The sequence below is a fragment of the Halichondria panicea genome, chromosome 12 (assembly GCF_963675165.1).
Source record: "Halichondria panicea chromosome 12, odHalPani1.1, whole genome shotgun sequence".
Lineage (NCBI taxonomy): Eukaryota > Metazoa > Porifera > Demospongiae > Suberitida > Halichondriidae > Halichondria > Halichondria panicea.
The window spans coordinates 1030846-1054063 of NC_087388.1; the positions used below are offsets into that span (position 1 = coordinate 1030846).

The window sequence follows — 23218 nt, forward strand, 5'->3', positions numbered from 1 at the left end:
GCCTCGATTCCAGGCCGCTGAGAAAGGCGGCCTGGTATACACTGTTTACGCATGCGCCAGAATTACCAAGAATCTTGGTAATCGTAAATTGTAGTATATTTATCAGTATTCTTATTCCGCATTTAGTTGTAAAACATTGATATCCGTTTCATTTATAATGATGTCATTGAAAAAAGAAATCTAGTCCAAGTTGTGTAATGGCTGCTACCTTCTCTTCTGCTCTCGCGTACAAGTTATCCTGTGTTGGAAAACCAGGTCTAGTCTTGAAAGACAAGCAGCTGGAGGTGTTGAAGTGTCTGTACGCTGGTGTTTATGTGGGTACCGTACCGACCGGCTATGGCAAGTCCCAGAGCAAGTCCATCTGCTTTCCAGACACTCCCTTTCTTGATTGATGTGAAGCTTGACAGGACCAGTGCACCTCTCTCTGAAAGAAGTGTTGTGATGAAAGAAGTGTTGTGATGGTGATTTCTCCTCTTGTTTCTCTGAGTGAAGCCATCTTCAAAGTGTTAGTGTGTCTGTTCGACGTTCAGTGCCATTCTCTCTGGAAGGAAGTATTGTTGTGACATTTGCCGAAAATTGGTCACAGAGTAAGTACGTGGTATCTGATCCGAGAACTGTGTGGCCTGAATGTGTCTACAATCCGAGGGACTTGTGTGTATCCGATCCGAGGGACTTGTTGCTTGAGTGTGTATCCGGACTTGTTGCTTGAGTGTGTATTAATGGATAGTGCTTCAATCTATTGTGTGAATCAATAAGTAGTCCTCACATTATGTTACGTCACAGCCACTGTACTTATCCACATTTATTTTTTACCCACAGGTTTAACTAATTTCTTATGAGATTAACTTGTCGCCTGAGTGTGTATCCGATCCGAGCCTCAAGTTAATGAATAAATCTACAGAGCTGATGTTTTACTTAGCTGTCTCTGTCTACAGTATATACAGAGAGGTAGCCTCTCCTTTTTCTTTTTTCTGTTCTTTATCACAATAAGATAAAATACTGTTTTAACGTTCAATGAGATAAAATACGGTGAATAATAAATTAATTGTCCACCCACGCGCCAACAGTAAATACCAGGCCCACTATTCAAGGGGCTGGAGTCGAGGCTATGCGTAGGCATGCTGTAGCTTTTTGCTCTGTCAGGCTCCGCCCAGCTAGTGATTGCCCACATTCATTTTCACTCGTCTACCGTCACGCGACTTAGCAAGGCAGGCTCTCCTTTTTCTTAGTCTCTTCCTTCTTTCTTTCTTTGTTCCTCCAATTTGTCCCGTATTTTATCCTATTGAACTACAGTGACAAAGAACAGAAAAAGGAGAGGCTGCGAAGGAGGCTACTGATACCCAACCCAGAGCGCAGCGTTGGTTGGACTCCGCCCAACTATATATATATGTACATGAAAAAACAAGCCCTGAACAAGCATTGAACAAGCTACCAAGCAGCCTGCAAGACTGCATCAATAGGTAAACAAACCCGCTGCTTGCAGCCATAGGCATAGTAAATAACTGATACTCTACAGGGTGTCGTTTTAGTTTGTATAAAAAGCATTGATGTTTAGGCTACTCCAGGAAGTTCATCAATAGCAAACGGGCAGGTGAATTTTTTCTTTATTGATAACTCATTGTGTTTCGCCTTTATTATGAATATATAATTATAACTGAATAGCATTTACGCACTATCTTATGCCACGTAGACCATTGTGCGCATGCGTGGTAGAAATAGAATCAAGGAAATTATGATGCGGGCACAGTGAACCAGAAACCGTTGAAAACCAAATTATACGGTGGCCCTGAGTGCTACTCTAGTTGATAGTTCATACTTGATAGTTCAAATGCCTAGTTGGTAGTTCGCAGTTGCTACTTGATAGTTCAACCGCGTAGTTGGTAGTTCGCATTTGCTACTTGATAGTTCAAATGCCTAGTTGGTAGTTCGCAGTTGCTAGTTGGCAGTTGGGAGTTGGCAGTTAGTAGTTGGCAGTTGGCAGTTGGGAGTTGGCAGTTGGTAGTTGGCGCAGTTGGCAGTTGGCAGTTGGCAGTTGGCAGTTGGTAGTTCGTGACCTTTAAACTTCCCAACGAACTAATTAATGCCAGGAATTATCTTAAGCCTTCATTGATGGGGGCAAGCCCTACTTATACATTGTATAGTGGACACACGTTAGTGCCGTCTGAGGCCAGTAAACTTAAAAGACTACATCTTATACGCCAGTTAGCAAATGTTGTAATAGATCTTTGCACTCCCTCTAATCTTTTAACCATAACTTTAAATGGCCTCAATAGAATCTAAGATTTGCCATGCAAAACCTGTTTCTATAATGCTCCCCCCCCCGTACTAGGAATATAGGTGCATGGGGATTAGACTTTAAATTACCTCCCTACCTAGATGTGTAGACTCTACATATAAAGATTAATATTGCCGTCTTAGGCCAGCTAGATCTATTGGTGTCAGTATCATAATTTTAACTTACATAAAAGCAGGCTAATTATTGTTGCAAAGTTAAAGGTTATACGAACTACTAACTATATACCAACTGCCAACTGCGAACTACCAACTCCCAACTCCCAACTGCGAACTACCAACTCCCAACTGCCAACTACCAACTGCCAACTACCAACTAGAGTAGCACTCAGGGCCACCGTAAAATTATCACACCAAGTCTTAGAGTGGCAGTTGATATAAAGAGTTGAACAGCAGTCGATGTTCATAAAATCATAAATTTATAACAATACCCCAAATTACTAATTGCTATCTCAAATAAGTACGACTATATATAGTAGCAAGAGTTTATGATAGAGAGAGAGTATCGAACGTAGGCATACTGTGTATCAGATGTATGCGGAGAGTAACGTGACTTCCTGTATCTGTCACAAGCTTGGAATTTGCACACTGACCAATCCAGTGTGGGTGATGTAATCTATCAAGAAAGTAGATTACATCACCCACACTTGGATGGGTTGATAGATGACATCACCCACGCTTGGATTGGTCAGTGTGCAAATTCCAAGCTTGTGACAGATACAGGAAGTCACGTTACTCTCCGCATACATCTGATGTACAGTATGCCTACGTTCGATACTCTCTCTCTATCATAAACTCTTGATAGTAGCCTTGGGTCACAGAAATCATTACTTGTAGATGTAGACTGTATACATGTGTTTGATAAATAAATAATTAACCCAAGGCAAGTGGGCAGATACGGGTTATATAATTATAGTAGTCTGTTGGTATGTGTGTGTGTGTCCATGATTCTGAGTCTGCTCACCTGGATGCTATGGCACTGCGTTTGCAGCATGGATATAGCCTCAACAAACAAGTTATTGCGAGAGGCATTAGCACAGCGCAGCGCTTGTACCACTCGTAGCAATGCAAGCTAATAGGATGATGTGGTCGGACTACATCCTGTGTAATAATTATCATCCAGATATATTTACCACATCCTGCGTGATATTTATACTACCCACGCATGTACTGTACTTACAACAGTAGTACGCATTAGTTATTGCCCAGCACATGCCAAATATTGCACTGGAGCAACATAATGCCCGAGGGCCGCAGTGCAACATGCCATATATTGCACTGCATTATACCAAGGGCGTATGAAGAGAAGAGGGCATGCAACTACATCCTATTACAAATGGGCAGGGGTTTATGTCTAAAAATAGTAAAGAATGTATTGCACGTGCACTTTATACTCTTTATTCCCTAGTGGGCGGTGGCTAAACATGGCTAAATATAGCATATCCTGCTGACTCATCAATAATATGATGCATACAGTATACATGTACATTGTGAGTTGCATGCCCTCTTCTCTTCATACGCCCTTGATTATACCGTATAGCGCGAAATTTTCAAGGCACTATATATTTCGTGGATTGGCCTCTAAAAGCATTTCGTTGCACAATGTTCGTGGAATGACTGCGCCACGCCTTAAAATCTTTGCACGTTATAGCAGATAATTCTAATTAAAGAACAATTTTCGTGGACTTAATTTTCGTGTAGGATTGCTAACCCACGAAATCCGCGAAAATTAAGTCCCTCGAAAATTTCGCGCTATACGGTACCGTATGCAGTGCAATCTATGGTATAGTGATGCAACATGCCATGCATATACAGAGCACTGGGTTGCTTTGATATGCCCCTCACTGGGCAACAAAATCTTTTGGCCACAATGAGCATGCAGTAAGTATATGGGATTACTCAGATTGCAGGATTCTACCCGACTGCATTGGGATTCGCCATGCATCAATGCATTACAAAAGCGATGCAAGGCGATGCAAGCTAATAGGGTGCATGCATGGTGGGTGGTGCTTTAGGTTGAATCTGTCTGCTAATATCATTGACCACAACATTGTAGCGTATATATATATGCTATAATGATACAATACAATAGCACTATTAATTATGTAGATCTTAAAATTTATGCCTATACCTTATTGTGTAGTCACACAGAGATGGCTGGCGAAAGCCAGTCATGTGATACTCCCCTGCACACTGCTGCAAGCCGTGGGGACTTAGATGAGGTCAGAGAGTTGTTGAAAACAAAGCAATATGAAGTGGACGCCAGAAACTCACACAATCAAACATCTCTTCATCTCGCATGTGCTAATGGTCATCCTGATACGGTTTGGACACTAGCCAATCACTTCGGTGCTGACATAGGAGCTATTGATAATGGCGATAATACACCATTGCTCTTTGCTGCCAAGAGCAAACATGTACAAATAATTATCATGTTACTTCTATTATCAATGTGTGGTAGACGCCTCTCCAACGGAGACTACTTGTCCTGTTACTTTAGCCGTAGTCAAATGGATTCTCATCACGTTAAAGTCTTTGAGGATGTCCTCTTTGAGTATTACAATGATTCTGAAGCTGTGGAGAAAACAATGCATCTGATAAGCAAATTCTTTGTTGATTACGTTCAATTCAAGGATTATAAAGATGATGGCTTTATTGCATTGTTTGTAGCTGCATCACTCGGTCTCAAAGACTTGATTAATCGGTTAGTTACAGAGAATAAAGTAGACCTGAATATTAGGGGATTCCATGGCTTGTCTGTTCTCCACTGTGCCTGTTTTGGAGGACACATCCTGCTCATGGAGAATCTTATTTCAGAACATCGTATGGACCTTTCTGTGAAAGATAACGGTGGGCAATCAATTTTGATTTACGCAGCATTAAAGGGGGCTCCATATTCATGCAATGGTGATCACATAGAACTGATAGACAAACTGGTGTTGGAATATGGCCTCAATCCTGCAAATAGAGATGATAATGGAAACACACCTCTACATATTGCAGCCATGGCAGGACATGTTGAAACTGTGAGACACCTGATCACGAAGCACAGTGCTCATATTGACTACATTAATAATCAAAACAATACACCATTGATGCTAGCTGCACTGAATGGTCATACACATGTTTTGGATGCCTTAGTCAAAGAATTCAACAGCAGTTGTCATGTCCGAGCATATAATGGTTTTACTCTCCTTCATAAAACATGCTATGGTGGCCATATAGAACTAATAAACAAATTGGTGATGGAATATGGCCTTGATATTGCGGATAGAGATGATAGTGGAAACACACCTCTACATATTGCAGCCATGGCAGGACATGTTAAAACAATGAGACACCTGATCAGTAAGCACAGTGCTGATATCGATTGCACTAATAATCAAAACAATACACCATTGATGCTGGCTGCACTGAATGGTCATACAGATGTTTTGGATGCATTAATCAAGGAATTCAACAGCAGTTGTCAAGTCCAAGGTTACCATGGAGGTACTCTTCTTCACTATGCATGTTATGGTGGCCATATAGAACTGATAGACAAACTGGTGATGGAATATGGCCTCGACCTCGCAAATAGAGATGATAATGGATACACGCCTCTACATATTGCAGCCATGTCCGGACATGTTGAAGCAGTGAGACACTTGATCAGTAACCACAGTGCTGATATTGACTGCATTACAAATCAGAACAATACACCATTGATGCTAGCTGCACTAAATGGTCATATGGATGTTTTGGATGTGTTAGTCAAAAAATTCAACGGCAGTAGTCATGTCCGAGGATACAATGGTCGTACTCTCCTTCACTATGCATGCTATGGTGGCCATATAGAACTGATAGACAAACTGGTGAAGGAATATGGCCTAGATCCTGCAGATAGAGATGATGATGGAGACACACCTCTGCACATTGCAGCCATGAAAGGGCGTGTTGAAGCAGTGAGACACCTGATCAGTAAGCACAGTGCTGATGTTGACTGCATTACAAATCAGAAAAATACACCATTGATGACAGCTGCACTAAAATAATGGTCATATGGATGTTTTAGATACGTTAGTCAAAGAATTTAACAGCAATCGTCACGTTCGAGGATACAATGGTTTTACTCTCCTTCACCAAGCATGCGCAGGTGGCCATATAGAACTGATAGATAAACTGGTGATGGAATATGGCCTCGATTTCACAGATAGAGATGATGATGGAGACACACCTCTACATATTGCAGCCATGAAAGGACATGTTGAAACAGTGAGACACCTGATTACTCAACACAGTGCTGATATTGACTATATTAATAATCAGAACAATACACCATTAATGACAGCTGCACTAAATGGTCATGTGGATGTTTTGGATGTGTTAGTTAAAAAATTCAACAGCAGTTGTCATGTCCGAGGATACAATGGTTTTACTCTCCTTCACTATGCATGCGCAGGTGGTCATATAGAACTGATAGACAAATTGGTGATGGAATACTTCCTCTATCTCCCAGATAGAGATGGTGATGGTGACACACCTCTACATATTGCAGCCATGAATGGACATGTTGAAGCAATGAGACACCTGATCAGGAAGTACAATGCTGATATTAATTGCACTAATAACCAAAACAATACACCATTGATGTTAGCTGCGCTGAATGGTCATGTGGATGTTTTGGATGTTTTATTCAAAGAATTCAACTGCAATTGTCAAGTCCGAGGTTACCATGGAGGTACTCTTCTTCACTATGCATGTTATGGTGGCCATATAGAACTGATAGACAAACTGGTGAAGGAATATGGCCTAGATTCCACAGATAGAGATGATGATGGAGACACACCTCTACATATTGCAGCCATGAAAGGACATGTTGAAACAGTGAGACACCTGATCAGTAAGCACAGTACTGATATCGATAGCACCAATAATAGCACTAAAAATCGATTGTTTTTGAATGTGCCAGTCAAAGAATTTAACGGTAGCCGAGGATACAATGGTCGCACCGTCCTTCACTCTGCATGCTGTGGTGGCAATTTAGAACTGATAGACAAACTGGTGATGGAATATGGCCTCCATCTCACAGCTAAAGATAATAATGGAAACACACTTCTACATATGGCAGCCATGTTTGGACATGTTGAAGCAGTGAGACACCTGATCAGTAAGCACAGAGCTGATATTGATTGTACTAATAATAACAACAACACTCCATTGATGTTAGCTGCACTGAACAATCATGTGATCGTTTTGGATGTGCTAGTCAAAGAATTCAACAACAGTTATCATGTCCAAGGATACAATGGTTATACTCTCCTTCACTCTGTGTGCGAACGTGGCCATATAGAACTGATAGACAAACTGGTGATAGAATATGGCCTCAATCTCACAGATAGAGATAATGATGGAAACACACCTCTACATATTGCAGCCATGAAAGGACATGTTGAAACAGTGAGACATTTAATTACTCAGCACAAAGTTGATATCAATATCACTAATAATATAAACTCTACCCCTTTGTGTTTAGCTGCTGAATGTGGTCGTAAAATTGTGATGCATGCCCTGATTAAAAAGTTCCACTGCAGTCCACATTTCAGAGGCTACAATGGTCAAACTCTGCTACACTATGCTTGTCAAAACGGTCACGTAGAACTATTGAATAAACTGGTAACTGAATATAGGGTGGATCCAACCATCAGAGACAACGATGGGAACACACCTCTGCATGTTTTGTGTCGTACTCCGTATACTGACGAAGAGAAGCTGGGAACAATACTTTGCAAGTTCCAGTACTGGACAGTGTTTCAAGTTAATAATGATGGCAACACTCCTCTTCACACAGCAACTCTCTTTGAACAATCTTGTTGTGCACGCTTACTATTGCAGAAGTACAAAGCTCCACTTTTTGTGCGAAATAAAAAGGGGGAGACTGCCCTTGATGTAGCTAAAGCTCAAAAAAGTCACGAAATTCTCACTATTTTCCAAACTCATAATTCTGAAATCCAGTCAACCTATCAGCAACTAGATAAACTTGCTAAGCAAGAGTTTGGTGATGAAAAGCACCTCACCAGAATATTTGTTGTAGGTCATCCAGGTGCAGGGAAATCCACAATTATTGAGACTATCAAAAAAGAAGGCTTTTTCAGCTACTTCAGCACATCAACTGTTGTACCTCACACTGCAGGCATTGTTCCAAGTACTTATGACAGTAATGCTTACGGAAAAATGATACTCTACGATTTTGCGGGTGATTCCGAGTACTACTCCTCACATGCTGCAATTATGGAGTCAATCAACACATCAAAAGGGAGTAATATTTACTTTATAGTTTGTGATTTGAGTAAGGGAGAAGAAGCTGCTGCCACAAAATACAGCTACTGGCTTTCGTTTCTATCCTACAATATTAAGCAATTCTCAAACACAATTATTCTGCCAGTGGGAAGCCATGCTGATGTCATTAACAGAACGTCAATTGAACAAACTTTACGTGTGCTTCACAGTATTTCACAAAAGTTTTGTGAGAGCTCCAAGATTGATGATTTACACATTGAACAAAGTGTTGCTCTTGATTGTCGTAAACGAGGAGCTGTAGTGAATGATATAAAAAATCTTACTAAGAGATTCTCCAAATTAGTATCCCCAATCGGACTTTCCCCAGAGACAAGCACTCTCTTGGGATTGTTAAAGAAAGACTTTGAACAAGTTACAGCTTGCAAAGTTAGCCTCCTTATCTCTCACATAGAAGATACTGGAATTCCGCTGCCACTAACTTCTTCATCACTATACACTCTCATAAGAGAGTTACATGATTTGGGCCTGCTAATGGTGATAGAGAGAGAAGGGGACTTCATTGAGAACCACATAATCATTCTCAAGATATCAACCTTCACATCAGATGTACACAATAAACTGTTTTCAGAGTCTGCTAAAGCTGACCTCACAGAGCACATTGATCAACTCAAGCTCAGCGTAGGCATTATTCCAGAATCACTACTGGAGAAAGTGCTGCCAAAGTACATCACCAAGGAAAGTCTACTTAAGCTTCAGTACTGTCAAGAAATTGAGAATTTGCACGTGGAAAAAGACCACACTCTTTCTCAATTCACTTCTGAGCCAGTACCAACAGATAGTGAATCTCATCTATTTTTCCCTGCTTTATGTGATCTCAAACTCGAGAAAATTCAATGGCCTAAATTCGACGGTGATAAGATTACTTTGGGATGGTATGCTAAATGTGATGATGACGGATTTGACTTCTTTCCAACACGATTTCTTCATGTGCTTATCGTTCACCTCTCTCACAACTTTGCATTAAAACAAAGCTTGCCAACAAGTCACAGACTCTCTTTAGTAACTGATGATAATAGTTCTTTGATTGCGAAGGTATACGCTGCCAATCCTCGCTGTCAAGTCTGGTCGACTGGTCTGCATTGGCTTATGAAGAACGGAGTGGAGATATTTGTCGATATGCCTAAAGACGCTGATAGTAAAGATCTGATTGTACTAGCAAGAAGTGACATTGAAGATCAAGTCGAATGTTCCAAAACTCTGCAACTAGTTATTCAGAAGGTAGTCAAAGCAAAAGTTGAATTCTGTGCTAGTATAGTGCCAACTGTTTACCTTCTTGATCCAAGCAACCTCAAGGATGAACCTTTTACAAATGCTAGAAATGCACCTAAATATGTTCTAATAGATATCGAAGAAGCACTCGGAGAATGCACTAAGCGAGTCATGGATAAAGAAGGACGATGCTTCTCCTCTCCGATCAATGATTGGATCAGCCCAACAAAATGGGCCATATCTTACTGGAGTAAGTTTCACGCACACATACCCACATATTTAATTTATTCCCTTGTTACGGTACTATACAGATTTGTTTTTTCCAATGGATACCTTCTTGGTTCATTCTGCTCTGCAAGAAGTGAATGATGCTCAATGGAAACTGCTGGGAATGAGTCTTCCGATCCTCTGGAACAAATTAGATGACATTGAGAAAAATGAATCATCATTCCCTGGTGACAATGCTAAGAAAGAAGAAGTAATTCGACTGTGGATGTCTCAAGAACCAACCTGGATAGTGTTGGTAGAGGCTCTCAGTCAATCTGCATATGGATGGTCACAGAATTCAAGTCAAATCTCACAACAGCACAGTAAGTACCTCACAATCATTGGCTATATTAATTATTCACTGCTTATTTATGCATGCATTTTATAAATTGTATATAGATGTGCCTCTACAAAGGAAAATTCTCGAAAACGATTCATCCGTCTGTCCTGACAAGGATTTTCTCCAATCGTTTGCTGCCATCATTGGCTCTCGATGGCAGTGTCTTGCTTCTCCTCTCTCCCTCACTTCTGAAGACATTGTGAGCATCAAGAGAGAGACAAGAGGAGTAGAGCCGACTAGACAAGCACTCATCGTGCTGCAGAAGTGGGCAGCCAGGGAGACGGCAACTTATGGTCAGTTGAGAGAGAGGCTCCGTACACTCTCAGTGTTTCATATCTGAGAAATTTAGTATCATGCATCACACCACATCGCTACTTTAATGCATCTACTGTAGATACATTTTTTGTGTCACTGAACTTTCAGAACTCGTGCTTTGCCATTAAATTTAAGCAAAAATACGTTCTAGTCTACTGCAATTTAATTTCTGTACTGCCTGCAACACACTATAATAATATACAACCTTCAAAAAATCACATAATTTTGTTAGCCCTTTACTAGTTTCTTAATGTTGTCAATTCTCTTATTAGTCAAATGCTTCCCCCAAGTGATTTTTGTCTATAGCTTTTTTGTTGTACAAAAGTTCTGTTACAGCAGCTCCAAGATTGATGATTTACAAATCGTTGCTCTTAATTGATGTTATAGCGCGAGGAACTGTATAGTTAGAATTACCATCCCCCATCAGACTTTCCCCGGAGACAAACTCTCTCCTGGAAAAAAACTTTGAACATGTTCCAGCTTGCAAAGTTAAGCCACATCCGTTCTCTCACATAGAAACTGGAATTCTGTTGCCTATAAATTCTTCGTCACTATATATATAGTTATGTACACTCTATTAAGAGAATTACGGTCTGCTAATGGTGATAGAGAGAGCTAGAAGGGGACTATTGATATATAATGATTATCAAGATCTCAACGTTCACATAGGCTGTACAATAAACTGTTCAGATTCTGCTATAGAGCGGACCTCACCATGCTAGCAGGCACATCGATTAACTCAAACTCATGATCAGTGCAGGCATTATTCTAGAATCATTGCTATAGAGAGTACTAATAGAGTACATCACAAAATACTTAAGGTGTAGTACTGCCATGAAATTGAAAATGTTCAAGTGGGAAGAGGATCGCTCAATTCATTTTTTGACCAGTAAAGGGTTCTACTAAAGTAAAATCTCTAATTGCATGTGTGCTATAGCCTCGATCTCAATGCAGGCCGCACTTCCTCGAAGAGTGGGAGGCCGGCTAGTGTGCTACTGTACTCTGGAATGAACTTCTTGTCATTGACACATAAATAGTGGTTGAAAAAAGACAGCTGTACAAACATAACAGGCAATATTTGCTATGGCTACTGTTTGGTGGGTACATCTAGTCCCAATACTGCCAGTGCCACAATGGCTGCTGCCTGCTCTGATGACTTCTTACTCTTCAACCTGTGCATGGAAACAACGACTGATTAACTGCCTTTACCACAATAGATAAATCTCACCAGAAGCTAGAGGAGTACTTGTCTCCACACACAGTCAATACTGACTTGAACAATCTATCACGAGAACGCTCCACCTAGTGTGTGCATGGTGTGTGTGTGTGTGTGTGTGTGTGTGTGTGTGTGTATGTGTGTGTGTGTGTGTGTGTGTGTGTGTGTGTGTGTGTGTGAATGGTGTGTGTTGGAGGGGTTGAAACAAAAAACAAAAATTGTGAGAAACTGCCTTATCTGACCGTAGAATTGGGTAACCACCTCTCCTATTTTCATTAAATATTGCTTATAAAAATTGACAAATGGTTGCAGGAATAACTCTTACTGTAGTTAATTAGCTGTCTATACTGGTAGGTTTCTTTTATATATTCAGACATCATAGAAAAACACACAGACACAAACCACGAACAGAAAAGAAAAGGCAAACAGAGCCCGGCCTTGAGAGCCGAGAATGATGGGTTAAAGAGTCTTTCACGGTGCACCAACACTTCCCATTCATCTGTTGCATCCAGAAACACATACAACTAGCACACTGAATAAGCTATTCACTTGGGGCCATGCTGAATAATTATTGTATAAGCTATTTACATTTGAGGTATATTAAATGCTGACATAAATGAAAGCACCACAGGTGCTGATGCCTCGGTGGAGATGCCAAAGCTACATAACATAAAGCTACTAATAGCTTTTATGCACATGATAAACAATTTAATTTTGCTGCATGCAAAAACACAGAGAGTGGGTAATGATCGACCATGATTGTTGTTAAAAACGATGGATGCCAAAAGTTCAAGTCTAAAATTAATGGCTGCATTAGCAGAGCCTTGCAGCTCTCTTCTCACTCTTGCCAGCTACCAATACCTAGCGTTCTAGTGCAGAGCTAACTACTAAGTAGAGTAGCAACACTCGGTAAACAAGTTTGGCTACGTGCTCTTCTGAAAAGGCTGCAATGGCATTCCAAGTAAGCAAAACTAGGCATAACTCGAGAACGAAGCATTATTTTGCAAATCCACGAATTAAAATCCAAGTAAACATGACTAGAAGCCTCTTACTTGCACTTGATTCATCATTGAGCAGCTGTAGCAGTCTACACACACAGACACACAAACACACTACCGTATACCTCGCTTGCGCATGCGCACCGAGGCATAATTATAGAACTTATCTTAGACTTGATATTGGCTGCTGCAGTACTTCAACTTAGCTTGCATGGCTGTGTACATTTTGTGTAAACTAAATCTGACCTTGAGGGAGGCTTAGGTACAGGCTGTATTGTTTTGTGGTGGTAGTATCTGATAATGGGGATGGGTCTATGTGGCAAGCACAAAACAATCATTAACCTCTAATTTTGGTTCTTAGAATTAGCACTAGGCATTTGTCAAAATAAATAGATCGTAGTGTGTGTGTGTGTGGAGGGGTGATGTACGAGCACTACTCACTGTATTATAGGAGGGAGGGTCGAGGTGGCGTTGACTGCAATGCTCTAGTAGCTCTGACTTGGGGGTGTGTGCTGGGTAGTCACGTCTGTATAGACACACTAAACCACACCCACCAGTTACAGTTCATCAAATACCTCTCATATTTGACGCAGAGTTCCATAACTCCTTCCTCCGTTAGCTCGGCATCCATCCTCTGTCTCTTGGCCCCTCCTGGACTGAAGCTGGCCACACCCAATGATTTCTGCTCCCTAAGGGAAAGTCCCTCCATCACATCACTCCTACGAGCCTCGGCAGCGTCATGGTAACCAGTCATACCCCACAAATCACTACAGGAGATAAATTTAATAAGTACCTTGACACACCATCTTGATGTAGGACTACTGTCTCACCAAATCTCTCTGATGTTCTTGGCTGAGTGTAGACGTGCCCCAAGAGGTCCCTCCATACGATCAGCCATCATCTGACACACACAGTATTTAGTGTTGGAGCATCCATTGCCAGTGTCAACTGCTAACTGCAAGTAACGCTTTATGACATCATCAATCTTTAGTGCCCCCTCACGTCTGCGATTAATTCACATTGCATCATTAACAGGCATTTTATAAGTTACCTGAATACTGATGGATTCCACTGCGCTGCCCTGGCTATCATGACACTTTCACAGCCTGCAGTTACATGTCACACACACACACACATACACACATTACACTCAGTGACACACACATCACACACACAGAACTTACCAGTGAGAGACTTGATTTTGTCCACGTCCTTGTAACTTGTTATCTCATTGGAGCCACCACTGCACACACACGAGTATACACACACAGCTAGTAGTGTAGGGCTCTCACTTGGCTATGACTGGGATAGAGGCTCTGCTGACTATCTCCCTGATGACATCATAGTGACACGGCTGTGTAGAGCGCTCCTTGATCGACCTACAGTGCACACCCTCACACAACACACATAACACACACACACACTCACCGGCCGTGGACTGCAACAGCTGCTACTCCAGTGCTCTCGATAACCTTCACGAGGTCAAAGGTGGCCTGGGGGGTGGGGAGCAGTCGTATCTTGCATGTCACCGGTAGAGACACAGCCGACACAAGAGATGTGAGGATGGAACGCACTCTCTCCGGGTTGCTTAGCAACGCAGCTCCCATCCCTCCCTACATTGAGATGTGTTCACACTCAAATATAAACTTTTCAGTATTTTTCTACCTTAAGAGAGAAGTCTTTGGGACAACCCATATTGACATCAATACCTGCAACGTCCCTCTCACTATGGGTGTGGTCAATGGGGTGTGGTTATGGGAGTGAGCTACTTACACCAGTTTAGCAGTTTCCACGGCCCTCACAGAGTCGGCAGTGCCCTACACGGAGAGAGAGGGTTCCATGATTACAGAGTGACATGAACTATTAGTAGTCTTCACCATTTGAAAGACAACGTGTTTCTTTTCTCTCTCACATGTCCTGAACATGCAGCGGCCGTCAGGAGACACAAAATCCACAGTGTCCAATATCGCTGTGTGTGCATGGGGGGAGGATAATGTGCTCGTACATACACTGTGGAGGCTCTTACGATTCACGAGGCGTTGACACTGCACCATCCTGTGGTCAATAAGCTCCTGAGGGGATGCATGTGATCGTGCGATGGTGGTAGCTGCTACTGTACTAGACTTGTTGAGCACACACCTCACTGTATACAATGTCTGCTCCGTACTCGAGGGCCAATAGTCGTGTGGGGAGTGTGCCTATCCTCACCATGGGAGCTAGCATCACCTTGTTCGAGTAGCTCAGCCTAGCAGCCATTGCATTCTTTAGTGGTAATGATCGTTAGAATGGATTCCTCTTGCAATACCACATCTATTCTTATTAAATGCAGCTTTCAATTTCGATTTGATTCGAGCCCCTCCCACTGTCAGCTAGAAAAAAACAAGCCCTGAACAAGCATTGAACAAGCTACCAAGCAGACTGCAAGACTGCATCAGGTATTAAACAAAACTCGCTGCTTACAGCCGGTCATAGTGAATACAGGGTGTCGTTTGTGTCAAAATTTAAGTTTTTAAAATCAGTTGATGTTACGTTTAGGTCACTCCAGGAAAGTTCTCTTAGCAAACGGGCAGGTGAATTTTTTCTTGATTGATAACTCATTGTGTTTCACCTTTGTATGAATACGATTATTGTATGATGATTATTGTATGAATAGCATTTACGCACTATGCTGTGTCACATAGATCATTGTATGCATGCATGGTGGAAATAGAATCAAGGACATTATGATGTGGGCAGTGAATCAGAAATAGGGGTTGGTAGATTATGCTCGAGCTATTACGCTATTCTTTTATGCTCAAGTTAACAGCCTATTATTCTAAAATTGCCTATTATTATTTTTGAATCACCTATTGAATTGTGCTTTGGAGGAATAATGTGGGAATCCACATTATTTCTCCAAAGCACAACATAGACCCCATGTCATCGCACAAGTAACATCAAAAAATAATAGATAATAGAATAGATAATGGCCACATGACTCTACATTAACACTATAAATACAAAAGGTCAAGTAGATATGATTAACCATCAGTAAATCCATCATGGCCACCAGGCCTACTACTATGATTCGTACTGACCTGTACTTCCAAAACCTGCCGATTATTATCGTAATTGTTAAAATGGTGCCTATAATGCGTGGTAGAAAATAGAGTAGATTCACATAATTATTCAAAATAACAAAAAAATAACATAAAAAAATAACAAAAAAAACCAACGTACTATAGCTACTATACTCGTGGCCGCCCACGTGCGCCCCGGGTAATAATCATATACATCCATGTACAGCTACTGTATTTACAACAGTAGTACAATCCTTTGATATCTGACCACAATGAGCAACTTAACATTATAAATTATTTGGCGAGCATAATCACGATTTCAAAATTAAATCATGCTAGCTGGGCATTATTGCTGTATGGCATTATTGATGCATTACCAGGACTCTTTGGGCAGATTATACTAGCTCGCGATTCTCACCACTTTTTTAAACTATATACCTGCTAATACGGTACTATAATAATATACTTAAAGGCTGTATAGTAACAATAGCACTACAGGCTTAAAATTTATATCTATATACTTTATTGTGTATAGTCACACAGAGAATGGCTGATGACAACCAGTCATGTGATACTCCCCTGCACACTGCTGCAAGCTGTGGGGACTCAGATGAGGTCAGAGAGTTGTTGAAAACAAAGCAATATGAAGTAGACGTCAGAAACTCACACAACCAAACATCTCTTCATTTTGCATGTGCTACTAACGGTCATCTCGATACGGTTTGGACACTAGCCAATGACTTTGGTGCTGACATAGGAGCTATTGATAATGGCGGTAATACACCATTGCTTTTTGCTGCTAAGAATAAACATGTGCAAATAATTATCATGTTGGTTCTATTATCAGTGTGTGGCAGACAACTCTGCAATGGAATAAGACTGCCATGCTCCTTCAGTCGTAGTCGGATTGATTCTCATCATGTTAAAATCTTTGAGGATGTTCTTTTTGAGTATTACAATGATTCTGAGAAAAATATGGTAATGATATCGAGATTTTTTCTCGATTATATCGAATTTAAAGACTATAAGGATGAAGGCTTTGTTACATTGCTTGTAGCTGCATCACTTGGTCTCAAAGACTTGATTGATCGGTTAGTTAAAGCGAAAAAAGCAGAACTTAAAAAGAAAGGTTTCCGTGGCTTGTCTATTCTCCACTGTGCCTGTTTCGGAGGACATATTCTGCTCTTGGAAACTCTTATTTCAAAATATGGTATTGACCCTTTGTTAAAAGATAAAATGGGGTGCTCTGGTTTGTATTATGCTGCAACAGGGGGGATTCCCTATTCAAACTACGATGGCCATAGAGAAGTGATAGACAAACTAGTGTTAACATATGGTCTCAATTCTGCAGATGAAAAAAGCACACCTTTACATAGGGCAGCAATTATGGGATATATTGAAATAGTGAGACACCTAATTGTTCGTTACAAGGTGAAAGTTGATTGTACGGACAATAGCAACAACACTCCATCGATGTTGGCTGTGCTAAACGGCCATATGACTGTTTTGGATGTGCTAGTCAAAGAATTCAGCAGCAATTGTCATATCCGAGGTTTCAATGGTTTTACGCTCCTTCACTATGCATGCGAACAAGGCCACATAGAATTGATAGACAAACTGGTGATGGAATATGGCCTCAATCTCGCAGATAGAGATGATAGTGGAAACACACCTCTGCATGTTGCAGCCATGAGAGGACATGTTAAAACAATGAGACATTTTATCAGTGGGCACAGTGCTGATATTGAATGCACTAATAATCAGAACAATACACCATTGATACTAGCTGCACTGAATGGTCATACAGATGTTTTGGATGCGTTAATCAAGGAATTCAACAGCAGTTGCCAAGTCCGAGGATACAATGGTTATACTCTCCTTCACTATGCATGTTATGGTGCAGGCCATATAGAACTGATAGACAAGCTGGTATTGGAATATGGCCTCGACCTCGCAGATAGAGATGATAATGGAAACACACCTCTACATATTGCAGCCTGGAGAGGACATGTTGAAGCAGTGAGACACTTGATCAATAAACACAGAGCTGATATCAATTGCACTAATAATCGGAGTGATACACCATTGATGCTAGCTGCGCTGAATGGTCAAATACAAGTTTTCGATGCGTTAGTCAAAGAATTCAACAACAGTTGTCAAGTCCGAGGTCATCATGGATGCACTCTCCTTCACCATGCATGTGATGGTGGCCATATTAAACTTATAGACAAACTGGTGATGGAATATGGCCTTGATCTTGCAGATAGAGATGATGATGGAAACACACCTCTACATATTGCAGCCTGGAGAGGACATGTTGAAGCAGTGAGACACCTAATCAGTAAACACAGAGCTGATATCAATTGTACTAATAACCAGAACAATACACCATTGATGCTATCTGCGCTGAATGGTCAAACACAAGTTTTAGATTCGTTAGTCAAAGAATTCAACAACAGTTGTCAAGTCCGAGGTCATCATGGATGCACTCTCCTTCACCAAGCATGCGATGGTGGCCATATTAAACTTATAGACAAACTGGTGATGGAATATGGCCTTGATCTTGCAGGTAGAGATGATGATGGAAACACACCTCTACATATTGCAGCCTGGACAGGACATGTTGAAACAGTGAGACACCTGATCAGTAAGTACAGTGCTGATATTGATTGCACTAATAATAATAACAATACTCCATTGATGCTAGCTGTGATGAATGGTCATGTACATGTTTTGGATGCGTTAGTCAAAGAATTCAACAGCAATTGTCATGTCCGAGGATGCAATGGTTATACTCTAATTCATCAAGCACGTCATAGTGGCCATATAGAACTGATAGACAAACTGGTATTGGAATATGGCCTCGATCCCGCAGATAGAGATAATTATGGAAACACACCTCTACATATTGCAGCATTGTACAGACATGTTGAAGCAGTGAGACACCTGATCAATAAGCACAATGCTGATATTAATAGCCTTAACAATCAAAATGCTACTCCTTTGATGGCAGCTACGCTGGCTGGTAATACACATGTGTTTGATGCGTTAGTCAACGAATTCAACAGCAGTTGTCATGTCCGAGGACGCGATGGTCGCGCTCTCTTTCACTATGCATGCAATGGTGGTCATATAGAACTGATAGACAAACTGGTGATGGAATATGGCCTCGATCCCGCAGATAGAGATAACAATGGAGACACACCTCTACATATTGCAGCCATGGCAGGACATGTTGAAACAGTGAGACACCTTATCATTAACCACAGTGCTGATATTGATTGCACTAATAATAATAACAATACACCATTGATGCAAGCTGCGCTGATTGGTAATACAGATGTTTTGGATGCTTTATTCAAAGAATTCAACAGCAGTTGTCATGTCAGAGGGTGGAATGGCCGAACTCTCCTTCACAAAGCATGTGATGGTGGTCATATAGAAGTAATAAACAAACTGGTGATAGAATGTGCCCTCGATTCTGCAGGTAGAGATGATAATGGAAACACACCTCTACATATTGCAGCCTGTGCAGGACGTGTTGAAACAGTCAGACACCTGATTGCTCAACACAAAATCGATATCAATGTCACTAACGATACAAACTCTACCCCATTGTGTTTAGCAGCTGCAAATGGCCATGAAGTTGTGATTCATGCCATGATTAAAGAGTTCGATTGCAGTTCACATGTCAGAGGATATAATGGTCAAACTCTGCTTCATTATGCAGCCAAGAATGGTCACATAAAACTATTGAATAAACTGGTTGCTGAACATAAGGTGGATCCATCAATTAGAGACTACGATGGGAACACACCTCTGCATATTTTGTGTTGTACACCTCATATTGAAGAAGAGAAATTAAGAACAATCCTTTGCAAGTTCCAGTACTGGACAGTGTTTCAAGTAAATAATAATGGCAACACACCTCTTCACACAGCAACAATATATGGGCAAGCTCATTGTGCACGCTTACTATTGCAGAAATACAATGCTCCACTATTTGTTCGAAATAAGGATGGCAAGACCGCCCTTGATTTAGCTAAACTTCAGAGAAGCCATGAAATTGTTGCAATTTTCAAAAACCATAATTCAGAAATACAATCAACCTACCGGCAACTAGCTAAACTTGCTCAACAAGAGTTTGGGGGTGAAAAGAACCTCACCAGAATATTTGTTGTAGGTCATGCCGGTGCAGGGAAATCCACGCTTGTTGAGACTATCAAAAAAGAAGGATTTTTCAACCTTTTCAGCACATCAACTGTAGCACCTCACACTGCAGGCATTATTCCAAGTACTTATGACAGTAGTGCTTATGGAAGAATGATACTCTATGATTTGCAGGTGATTCCGAGTACTACTCCTCACATGCTGCAATTATGGAGTCAATCAACACATCGAAAGGAAGTAATATTTATTTGATACTTTGTGACTTGAGTAAAGGCGAAGAAGCTGCTGTCACTAAATACAGCTACTGGCTTTCATTTCTATCATACAATATTACGCAATTCTCAAACACAATTATCTTACCAGTGGGAAGCCATGCTGATGTAATTAACAAAGTGTTAATTAAACAAACTTTATGTGTGCTTGACAGCGTATCCCAAACTTTCTGTAGCAGCTCCAAGAATGATGATTTACACATAGAACAAAGTGTTGCTCTTGATTGTCGTAAACGAGGGACTGTAGTAAATGACATAAAGGAACTCGCAAATAAATTATCCAAATTAGTATCCCCCATCGGACTTTCACCGGAGACAAGCACTCTCTTGGGATTGTTGAAAAAAGACTTTGAACACGTTCCAGCTTGCAAATTAAACCTCCTTATCTCTCACATTGAAGAGACTGGACTTCCACTGCCACTAACTTCTTCATCACTCTACAATCTCATAAGAGAGTTACATGATTTGGGTCTGCTAATGGTGATAGAGAGAGAAGGGGATTCCATTGAGAACCACATAATCATTCTCAAGATATCAACATTCACATCAGATGTACACAATAAACTGTTTTCAAAGTCTGCTAAAGCGGACCTCACGAAGCCCATCGATCAACTGAAGCTCAGCGTAGGCATTATTCCAGAATTATTACTGGAGAGAGTGCTACCAGATTACATCACAAAAGAAAGTTTACTTAAACTGCAGTACTGTCATGAAATCGAGAATTTTAACGTGGAAGAGGACCACACTCTTTCTCAAATCACTTCTGAGACACCACCAACAGAAAGTGCCGCTAAACAGAAATCTCATCTATTTTTCCCTGCTCTATGTGATCTCAAGCTTGAGGAAATTCAATGGCCAAAATCAGAAGGTGATAAGATTACTTTGGGATGGTGTGCTAAATGTGATAGTGACAGATTTGGGAAGAGATTTGACTTCTTCCCAACACGATTTCTACATGTGCTTATCGTTCATCTCTCTCACAACTTTGCATTAAAGCAAGACCTACCAAGAAGCCACATACTCTCAACTACAACTTCGAATTCTTTGATCGCAGAGGTATATGCTGCTAATCCTCGCTGTCGTGTCTGGTCGACTGGTCTGCATTGGCTTATGAAGAATGGAGTGGAGGTTTTTGTCGATATGCCTAAAGATGCAGATAGTAAAGAGTTGATTGTACTAACAAGGAGTGACGTCCAAAATCAAGTCAAATGTTCCAAAACTCTGCAACTAGTTATTCAAAAGGTCGTTCAAGCAAAAATAGAGTTCTGTGCTGGTATAGTGCCTACTGTTTACCTTCTTGATCCAAACAACCTCAAGGATGAACCTTTTACGAATGCTAGAAACGCACCTAAATATGCTCTTAGAGATATCGAAGAAGCATTAGCAGAAGGCACTGAGCGAGTCATGGATAAAGAAGGACAATGCTTCTCCTCTCCGATCAAAGATTGGATCTGCCCAACAAGTTGGGCCATATCTTACTTGAGTAAGTCACATTCACACACACACATACACACACACACACATGCACGTACCTTTAATCGCAATCGTATTATACGGTTACACGTTTTTACAGAATTGTTGTTTCCGATGGATACCTTCTTGGTTCGCTCTGCTTTGAAAGGAGTATTAGGTGCTCAATGGAAACTGCTAGGACTAAATCTTTTAATCCCTTGGATCGAACTAGATGACATCGACAATGAAGCAACCTTTCCTGGTGGCATTGCTAAGAAAGAAGAAGTAATTCGACTGTGGTTGTCTCAGGAACCAACCTGGAAAATTTTGGCAGAGGCTCTCAGTCAACCTTCAATTGGATTGTCCCAGAAAGCAAATCAAATCTCACAAGAACACAGTAAGTACTAAGATTAGTGTGCATAATTATTCATGCTTATTCATGCGTGCATGGAGTTTATGATTTCTAAATTGTGTATGTATAGATGTGCCTCTACAAGAGAAAATATTGAAAAGCAATTCATCCCTCCGTCCTGACGAGGACTTTCTTCAATCTTTTGCTGCCATTATTGGCTCTCGTTGGCAGTGTCTTGCTTCTCCCCTCTCCCTCACTTTTAAAGACATTGTGAGCATCAAGAGAGAGACAAGAGGAGCAGAGCCGACCAGACAAGCACTTGTCCTGCTACAGAAGTGGGCAGCCAGGGAGACGGCAACTTATGGTGAGTTGAGAGAGAAACTCCGTATACTCTCAGTGTTTCATATCTGAAAACTTTTGTATCATGCCAATGAACAAGTAAATGTGTAGCTACGTTAGATTGCACCTGTATTGTTATATATATATACGTCACCGTGTTTGTGTTACTGAACTTCAGAACTCAACTTTGTCACCGACTTAATTACATAAATTTTCAATTGCTATTTTAATATTTGCATTGGCACCATAATTATACATCCAGCACTATGTTTGTAAGTCACTTATTAGTCAATTAGAGTTTTGACCAGTTTTTGTACTTAGCTATAATTATAGTTTGCGCAACCATTTGCCACTTGAAAGTGTAAAAAAAGACAAACTTCCTATAGCCTATACATTGTCATGACATTGTGTTTGTATCCATCATATGGCATATAGTTTGTCAAGCAATAATACTCAATGCTGTATGACATTATTCATTTGCATGCAGATCTCGTGAGTCTTTATAAATATGGTATTCAATTCATTTTGCAGCCCATAATTAGAGGTATGTGTAAGGCATCAAAATTTATAAGCTAAAAGTGCATATAATGCACAAACA

The 23218-nt window shown here is 40.8% G+C and overlaps 2 protein-coding genes and 1 pseudogene across 2 annotated transcripts; 2 read left to right on the top strand and 1 right to left on the bottom strand.

Moving 5' to 3' along the window:
- The first annotated feature begins 391 nt into the window (after positions 1-391).
- On the top strand, positions 392-11651 carry LOC135344744 (uncharacterized; annotated as a pseudogene).
- A 124-nt stretch (positions 11652-11775) lies between these two features.
- LOC135344741 (tRNA-dihydrouridine(20) synthase [NAD(P)+]-like) lies at positions 11776-15266 on the bottom strand. The gene is made up of 14 exons (XM_064541998.1): positions 15116-15266; positions 15003-15048; positions 14854-14945; positions 14750-14793; positions 14642-14702; positions 14405-14589; positions 14269-14355; positions 14161-14219; positions 14028-14082; positions 13807-13980; positions 13552-13743; positions 13418-13502; positions 11991-12064; positions 11776-11934 (listed from the first exon to the last, which is right to left on the bottom strand). Exons 1-14 carry the CDS (start codon positions 15230-15232, stop codon positions 11850-11852), a joined length of 1356 nt encoding a protein of 451 aa, XP_064398068.1. The 5' UTR covers positions 15233-15266; the 3' UTR covers positions 11776-11849.
- Positions 15267-15312: 46 nt separating this feature from the next.
- Positions 15313-23123, top strand: LOC135344737 (serine/threonine-protein phosphatase 6 regulatory ankyrin repeat subunit B-like). Its single transcript, XM_064541994.1, has 4 exons — positions 15313-15411; positions 16571-21960; positions 22051-22326; positions 22412-23123. Exon 2 carries the CDS (start codon positions 16582-16584, stop codon positions 20455-20457), a length of 3876 nt encoding a protein of 1291 aa, XP_064398064.1. The 5' UTR covers positions 15313-15411; positions 16571-16581; the 3' UTR covers positions 20458-21960; positions 22051-22326; positions 22412-23123.
- Positions 23124-23218: the final 95 nt, after the last annotated feature.

What these genes read in the sequence shown, in the direction of transcription:
- LOC135344741 (XM_064541998.1), bottom strand. Translation starts at nt 15,232, where the DNA reads ATGGCTGCTAGGCTGAGCTACTCGAACAAGGTGATGCTAGCTCCCATG. An exon ending in GCTGTTGCAGTCCACGGCCG is followed by an intron (nt 14,356 to 14,404) that starts GTGAGTGTGTGT and finishes TGTGCACTGTAG; the next exon opens with GTCGATCAAGGAGCGCTCTA. An exon ending in CTCTGCGTCAAATATGAGAG is followed by an intron (nt 13,503 to 13,551) that starts GTATTTGATGAA and finishes GTGTCTATACAG; the next exon opens with ACGTGACTACCCAGCACACA.
- LOC135344737 (XM_064541994.1), top strand. Translation starts at nt 16,582, where the DNA reads ATGGCTGATGACAACCAGTCATGTGATACTCCCCTGCACACTGCTGCA.